This window comes from Vigna radiata, chromosome 6 (assembly GCF_000741045.1).
Source record: "Vigna radiata var. radiata cultivar VC1973A chromosome 6, Vradiata_ver6, whole genome shotgun sequence".
NCBI classification, from domain to species: Eukaryota; Viridiplantae; Streptophyta; class Magnoliopsida; order Fabales; family Fabaceae; genus Vigna; species Vigna radiata.
In genome coordinates, this window is record NC_028356.1 from 15,439,310 (window position 1) to 15,448,003 (window position 8,694).

Genomic DNA, 8,694 nt, shown 5'->3' on the forward strand with positions numbered 1-8,694 from the left:
ATATATATATATATATATATATATATATATATATATATATATATTTCTCCATCAATTTCTTAACATGTTTTCACTTGTCTAATCCATGATGTTTTTGGATCGAATATTAAGGTTAGGGTGAATGATCCAGGACAAGACCCTCCTCTGTTTACTACAGGGGTGATTGGAAAAGACTTTTCAATAGCTAGACATGGAATTCATGGACTCTATTGGCTATTCAACATTGATGTGTCTGGTTTTTTCCTAGAAAAAGGTGTTAACAATCTGTTTTTAACTCAAACTGTGGCAACTGGTCCCTTGGCTCGCTTTCAGGGAATAATGTATGATTATATACGCCTAGAAGGTCCTAACCCTTTTTCTGCTATAAAAGAGTATTAAGTTAGATTGTTGAATATGAACATGCTCCTATCTACAAAACCTTTTAAAATTGCATGTATGTTACCTTGTTTGCTGGTATTGGATATGTTGTGTATGAAGATATTCTACATTAGACTCAATTACAAATTGCAGACAGGGGAAGGGTTTCTTCTGCTTTCTTCTTGTTGCCAACTTTATAATGGCTTTCTTTGATTATTTTTTCTTAAAGAGGATTCACGTTTTTTTTTTTCTGACAAGTATATAACTGTTATAGACTTGACCTATACTAATTCGAGAAAAGAGTGACGATACATAATCTTTATTAAAGATGATCAACACCAACAACAACATTTTTATTAAATGTTAGAAAGGTACACCAACAAAAAGATATTTTTATCTTTAGATATCAAATAATTTGAAGTGAATACAGTAGAAAAGTAAACATATTAGTTTTTTTTATTAAATATTAGAAGAAGGACAGAAAAAATTAGATTAAAAGGTATTTCTTTATAATTTTCATTCCAAAATAACTTCATTGAAATAAAACTGAATTAAAAGATTAAAATTAACTTATATATTACTAAATATTAATCATACAAATAATGATAGATTCAATTAATAATTTAAATAGAAAAAAAAAACAGAAAAAAAAAAACAAAAATCGTAAGTATATAGTTAAAATTTTCGATAAAAAAAGTTAATTAAGTAATAAAATAAATTGTAATAATAATTTCGTTGTATTAAGTTAAACTATTCACTTTTTCTTTGTGTCTTAAGTTTCTCATAAATAGCTGCATCAAGATATATTACATAGTTATAATTCCGTGAATATTACAAAAATAAAATATTAAAATATCATATAAATATCATAATTATAATTCTTGGGTTAAATCTTTTTTTTAATACTCAAATATTGTAAATATATACGAGTTAAATCTTTATTCTTTTTACAAAAACAAAGGAAAAAAAAAAACAGAAAATTAGTATAAACAAGTGAAAAAGGAAAAATTACTGGGACTTTTTGAGTCTGTTCTTGATATCTTCAGCAGCGTCTGTAGCATCAACCTGCTTCTTGGTAGCCTCAAGCTCAGCTTCACTTGCCTCTTGCTCGTTTCTTGCAGTAATTGTCTTTACCTGCTTTTCCACACACAAAAATCTTGCATCAGACAAAGCTATTCAAAATACTAACACAAAAAAAAACAAAAACAAAGGACGTGTTTGGATTTCGAACCTGACCCACAAAAAATGCTTTTACATATCGAAAACCTTCTTGTAGAGAAGCTGCAAACGATAAGCAACTCCTCCTCAAACGAGATCCAAACGGGGTCTTATTGTGATCTGAAGATGAATTATCCATGTCTTCCCTTTTACTTTAAATATTATTCATAATATTACCTGCAAAACTTAAAAAAGAAAAATAATATATTCTTCCCTTTGAAATTCAGAGTTCAGAAAGATACAACAGTATTAACAATATCATCTTCCTCATGCGGATAACAAATTGAACCCATTTTATGTTTAAGAAACACAATGAGATGAGTTAGAATTACACGTTTCAGGAATCTTATTTCTTTCTTTACGTGGCAGCTATGTACATTATACGTGTCACTTTGGTTTTTGCCATAAATTCATTTATTATTGCAGCTTATCCTTCGATTGAGAACTTCCAGAAGTTCCATTTATATTTTTTCTTCAAATTAAAAATATTCTTAATTTATAAGTTTAAGGCATTTTAAAATAAATTTTTAATTTTTTTCACTTAATTTGATAATATTTATAATTTATTGTTTTATTATTTTGTTTATTAGTTTAATTGAGTGATTAATATAAAATAATATTATAGTTATAAAGTTAAATATAAATATTTTGTATAATTTTACTGTAAATAGCTTTTATTTATTTTATAGATAGTTTTGTAATTAGAAAAGTAGTTAAGTTTAAAAAGGCAGTTAAAATGAAAAAAATAATTAAATAAAAAATAATAATTTTAATTTAAAAAATATTTAAAAGATAAATTTAGAAAAGAAACTGGTGTAAAAAAATTATATATATATATATATTATGTAAGAATATAAAAAATAGATTTTTAAGAGTTGATAAGTGTTTAAATAATAAGACCATGTTATTTTAATATTTTAAAAAAAAAGTATAAATAGAAATTCAGTTAAGAAGTCTCAAACACTTATTTCTCTCTAAGTCCTAATTCTTGAGTTATCTCTTTGAAGATCAGAAAGTGTTTATATCAAGGTAGCAATGTCTTCCGTTAAATCTGATCAGTTTTCTCAAAAGTGTAAGTTAGATTTTACTCTTTTCTTGAGGTATACATTTCTTCCATGCGTGTGGCCCTTTTCTATCGTATATGTCTTCCTAGTCTTCTAGTATGTTCTCTGTTGATAAGTGGTTCTAACCGCGTACCTTGATCATGATTTTGTGGTATGTAGGTGCATATAGAGTACTTTCACTTGAGGGAATAACTTTTGATCTCTTAGAACGGTTTGAGTTTCAACAAGTAAGGGAAGCTATGTGATTGTTTATAAGGCTTAAGAATATCTATTAAGTCTGAACTAGTGTGCTTTAATTAGGATAATGGCCGGAATGAGTTATAAGTTAAGATATATAACTTGTTGAAATCTCCCAGATACTATGATTGGTTGAATTTGGTGTAAATGTATTATCGATATCATAAAGTATTATTATGAATGCCTCTTGAGTGCTATATGTTTTTATCACTTGAGTTGTTATATTTGAGGTTGTAATTGGTTAGAAATTGTCATGTTGAACTAGTGAAAAGGAAGAATATTGGGCTGTTTTTTTTTTTTTTTTAAATTGGAGGTTTTCATAGGTGAAATTTTAGAAGAATTGGTTCAGGAAGGAACTTGGGTTTGGACTTAGTTTTTGAGTCATTTAAGACTTATTTAGCTACTTAGTGAAAAAAAAAAATCTGGTTTGTAATAAATGAAATCTGTTTGGTTTTATTTTGGGTAGATAGTTTGATTAAATGGATTAAATTCTTGAATAAGTGAGCAAATTGATAATCCCTCTAACTTAAAAACCTATTTTCAAATCAATTATTGTGCCAAAAATACTAATTTCATCATTTAGAAGGGTATTAAGTGCATATAGATCAGGTATCACAATTTTGCATATTTTGGTATATTGTTGAGCGCAACGAAGTTAGTGAGCTCTTTGACTTCTGAGCGCTGAGCGGTGGATTGAGGCGTTGAGCACCACTTTTTGCTACAGGTTTGAATGTGGTTTGCTCGCTGAGCGAGCCATGTTCTGGTAGCTTTATGATATTTTCTACAGTCTTTAATGTATGTTTGTTTAAGATGTGCTGTATGGACTTTACATTGTTTATATTGGAAATTTAGTGAAGGTTAAATGAATGTTAGATACATACATATATATACATATATATATATATATATGTGTGTGTGTGTGTGTGTGTGTGTGTGTGTGTGTGTGTGTGTGTGTGTGTGTGCGTGTGTGTGTGTGAGTGAGTTTGATTGAAAGTTGATATGAAATGGTTGTGAGTATGAAATTGTATATGATACTATAAGGATTTAAAAGAGAAATCCTTAAGATTGTTGTGTATAGTGTATGTATTGATATATGATGCTAGTGATTAAAGGTTACCCTCACGTTCTCAATAACTTTCAATCTCAATAACTTTCAATCTCAAGAAGGGAATAATAGTTATGTCATGGAGAGTAAGAGGAGGTCCTTAGTCTGATGGTCATCTATTGGGCATATATGTTTGACAAATTAATCTCAGAGTGTGGTAGTTGGTGTGGATGGTTGTTGTTGCACCACCTCTTGGTATAAGGCCCCAATAGTTCAATATCAATATATGTATCCTATGATCAAGTCTAGAGTAAATAGTTGGATGTTTATAAAATTATTAGTTATTGATGATTAAATTATAATTTGATGTTTGTGTAGTGATAAACAATTATGTGTATTTTTTAATAACATTAACTTACCATTTTCTCAGTGTTTTGTGTCAACTTGTTCTCTTGTTTGCAACGGTTATCTTTATGATGTGAACATATGAGTAGATGAGTGTGTCTCTTATATCCGATAGTTTGAATAACAAGCCAATAACAAATATTTACAACACAATTATGATGTACTTGAATAACTACATTAAAATTTTAACAATTTTCGTTTTAGATTGATTTTATTTTTCATTATAAATTATTGAATATTTTATTTAATTCCTCATCTTTATTATGTCATTTGTTTGGTTCTAAATTTTAGTAGAATTATGAGAATTTTGTTATTATAACTCATTAAATTAATTACGAGAACTAGTTTTCTATTATCTATATATTCATAATGATAATAAATAATGTAGTTTTCGATAAATTTATCATTCTAGTTGATAAATTAATTAATAGATAAAAATTTCCATACATACTATAATTTCAATATAGTTATTATATGTCTATTTATATATATATATATATATATATATATATATATATATATTTAAAAGCTCATATAAAATTATGATATAAAAAATTGGTAGTTTTAATTATTAATTTAGTCTTGATTTCTTCAAGTTTTAATATTTGATTTTTTTAGGTGTGATTATATGCTAAATCAATTCAATGCGATCTAAATTAGCATTAATATGATTTAGAATGTAATAATGTTTAAGTTTAATAAGATTTAATTATGAATTTGGTTTTTATGTTTTTTTTTTTTTTAATTTTATCGAGTCTTTGCACCGATTAAATAGAGATTACATGGTTCCTTTTATGAAATTAGGATTAAAGATGATCATGGGTGAGTTTAAACTCTCTTCTCTCTTATCTCTTTTTCTTCAATCCTATCGATATCACCTCCTTTAAATTCAAGATTGACTCCTTTAGATTTAATATCACATATCTAAGATCTTCGATTTTGTTTACCACATTGTCGAGATAGACACATGAACTTAGTTATGATTTTGGGATTCTTTCATAATATTCATTGATAGGTTACGTCCCAGCTAAAGGAAGTTATGAAACAACAAAATGATGTATGGAACTGTGAGCAGAGGTGAAGTGTGCTCACGGGATTCAACTAGCAGCGGAATAATTTGGTGCAGTGGATGATTTTGGTGGAAGAAGAGCTTTCGGTGGGGATAGTACTAGCTCAGATAGCCTTCCATCCTTGGAAGGAAGCTAGAGGAGAAAAAGGGGAAGCTCAAGGAAGGTGACTTTTGGTCAGAATTTGGGTGCTAGAAATGCTTCAGTAGAGTAAACTCTATTTTCATTCAAAAGTGTCTTTACAAAGAGGAGATGAATTGGATTTATAGAATCATCCAAGCTCACCCACGGTGATTACAATCAATTGGATCAGTTGCCACATGGAGGAGGTATGGAAAATGTGCTGGAAGATCTAGGCTGCCAGTTGGAGGCGTCACGCATATGGTGCATTCTGGAAATGTGTCACCAACGCTGAGCGACGTAGGGGAGGAGCACTCAGCGCCACCCGATCAGCTTCTGATCGCATACCCCTTGCCATGGCCTAGCACATTCATGAAGAGGTAGAGGCATCTATGGAAGATGAGCCTAGACTCTTTCTCTTGGGCCATCTTAAGCCATAATGAAGATTTAGTAGAGTAAGAATAATTTTGGGTAAAGTAGTCTAGATTTTATTTCGACTTTGTATTATGGACCAAGTAGTCTAGATTTTATTTGGGCTTTGTATTATGGGCCTAGTAGTGTGGGATTTCAATTGGGCCTTGTATTTTAGGCCAAGTAGAAAATGATTTTGACCAAACAAGTCAACAAAGGGCCAAGACCAAGTATCGTATCCTAGAAGACTTACGACACTAAACAATTATGTAATTACTTAACTAATTAAGACTAAAAACAATTTCATTGGGTTAAAATGCAAATGAGACAAAAGTAAATATGAATACAAATTGATCAATTGAGGTTAAACACAAGAGTGAATGGATGATGTTGATAATATGAGATGTTAATGTTGTTGGGGTTTAGATTTCACCGTCCTTACTCTCATGCATATAAGAATTCATCTTCTTCATTAAATTTTTAACGTCACTTTCTAAATTACTTAGAACCTAATCCCTCGGCATAAAAAGCCTATCCTTAATTATTAGACCACAATCCCTTGCATCCCTAATAATCAATTCTGAATTACGAATAGAAGCTTAAGACAACCAAACAACCTATCCCCATCCCTGGGCAATATTTCTTTTGGGATAAATTCTCCAGATCAAGGTTTCTACGTATTTCCCAATAACAAAGAAGACCAAAAATAATGCTATGAATGACCAAAACATAACAAGCATAGAGCAAAGGAGAAAATCCCTAACAATTAATGAAAGAAGCATAAAATAATTCAGAACATATTGAAATACATGAGAGTTAAGAGGTTACATCTTCCTCAACAACAAATGAGTTTAGTTCTCCATTGTCATGGAGAAACTAGGTGTACAATGGAATGAAAGCAAGATAAAAACCCTAAAAAGTGAAGAGGAAAGCTCCCGCATCCAATTCTGCCTCTAGAGGGTCGAAAAATGTGTTTCTGTGTTTCTGTGTATCTACCATAAAAAAGATACAAACCCTAGGACATCCAAGTCCTTAAATAGAGCAGAAATTGGCCCAATAGCCCGGTACGCCAAAGCTTAGCGTCCCTACTTAGGGCAAGTAGGCGCCACCTCGAGAAGACTGGTGCTTAGGGCCCCTCAGAAGGGCAAGCAAACGTCCTGCGGTACTGGTGCACACTTCTCCCTTAAGGGCCCCTAATGGGGGCAAGCAAGCTTCATGTGTGACTTGTAGTGCTGAGTGCCCCAGAAAAGGGCAACCAGGCGTGGTTGCATGAGATATTGCACTTAGGGCCCCAGAAAGGGCCAACCAAGCGTCCTTGGCTTTCTGCAACCTTCTTTTCTGGTGCTTCTTTTGTCCTCTCTAGGTTCCAACTCCTTCATACTTCAACTCCGCTTCAAAATCATTTCAATAACCTTCAAAATCAAGGGAATTAGTAATAAAACTCATCAAGTATAACCTCAATTCTTTTATTCACACAATTAAACTAAAAACCAAAGTTCAAGCAAGTTTATAAGTCAAAAAGGGTGCATTTAGTATCAAAATTGAATCATAGATAATGATAATTTCAACCGTTATCACAACCCTAAAATTGAAACTTTGCTTGTCCTTAAGCAAAAATGTAACTTGGCCTAAACAACATAGTTAAACTACAATAGTCTAAGACATCCAAAAGCACTTCCTTCTAGAACAAGTAATCACTCATGTCTGCTCATCATATAAAGATCAATCAAGATAAATGGTGCCTTATCCAATCAAGCTTCAATTATGGTGCTCACATAACAACTCATACACAATAGATGGAAAAACCTTATGAATGATCAACAACCAGACAAAATGCTTCTCTATAATGCATGGAACCATTCCTCACCAGGTGATAACGGTTCAAAGATCGTTATTTTTATACTTAAATTTGATTCAAAACACACCTTTATGACTTAGAAACTAGCTTGAAATCATGCATTTTGTTTAAGTTAAAGAATAAGAGAGTCAAAGGTGGTTTTCTTGGTTTTATGCTTAGTTTTCCTTGTTTTGGCAGGATTTAACTTGAATTGAATGAAGTAAGTTGAAGTAAGAAGGAGTTGGACTCAAGAAAAGATGGAAAAGTGCACAAAGGAAGAATTGTAGCCACCGCTGAGTGCTAGCACACTGTTGAGCGCCAGTTTCGCCGAGGAGATCTTTGTCAAACGCTCAAGCACTAATGCTGAGGGGAGAATTTGAGTATCGCACCCACCGCTGAGCACTACCTCACCGTTAAGCGCTGGCTTCTTCAGTGAAGTCACTACCAAACGTCTGGGCGTCAACGCTGAGCGTCCATCTTGAGTGCCGCACCCACCGTTGAGCGATGACCTAGAATCTCATGGAAACAAAGTAATTTTATTAACGACTAACCCGACTAACCTAAACTAACATCCCAATTAAATTATCACGACCGAACAAAATAGACAACATGAAAACAACAAATTGACAATCCTAAAGCAAGACGTTGTTAAGTCATCGTTATCAAGTAATATAAACGGGTAAGTCCGAGTATCGTTTTCCCAAAGGACTCTTAGGCCTTAACTTTCATGTAACCTAATTGTGTAAGACTTGAGAAGAGAATAAATTTGGTGGTTATATGCAAAGAACAAAAATAAACATGCAATGTAGTTAATTCAATTGGTTTTGAGAAACTATGGATGAATGGTGTTGTTGGGGTTTACAATTTCATCTTATCCACTCTCATATATCTACTCTTCTTATTTACTTCACTTATTTATCTAATTGCCATGCA

At 31.6% G+C, this 8,694-nt stretch overlaps 2 protein-coding genes across 3 annotated transcripts in view; one reads left to right on the forward strand and one right to left on the reverse strand.

The window, feature by feature from the left end:
• The window catches only part of LOC106763824 (probable rhamnogalacturonate lyase C), a 6,358-nt gene extending 5,931 nt beyond the window's left edge, over positions 1 to 427 (forward strand). The window contains exon 15 of the mRNA XM_014647980.2: positions 112 to 427. Coding sequence (XP_014503466.1) covers positions 112 to 378 — 267 coding nt within the window. The 3' untranslated portion in view covers positions 379 to 427. The remainder of the gene's footprint in view (positions 1 to 111) is intronic.
• Positions 1 to 1,876, reverse strand: part of LOC106763132 — a 2,894-nt gene extending 1,018 nt beyond the window's left edge. The window contains exons 1-2 of one of the 2 annotated variants that reach the window (XM_022782138.1): positions 1,589 to 1,876; positions 1,376 to 1,491 (exon numbers count right to left, since the gene is read on the reverse strand). In XM_022782138.1, coding sequence (XP_022637859.1) covers positions 1,376 to 1,491; positions 1,589 to 1,714 — 242 coding nt within the window. In that variant the 5' untranslated portion in view covers positions 1,715 to 1,876. Of the gene's footprint in view, positions 1 to 1,369; positions 1,492 to 1,588 lie in introns of both variants that reach the window. The other variant, XM_014647327.2, reaches the window with a different exon arrangement.
• Positions 1,877 to 8,694: the final 6,818 nt, after the last annotated feature.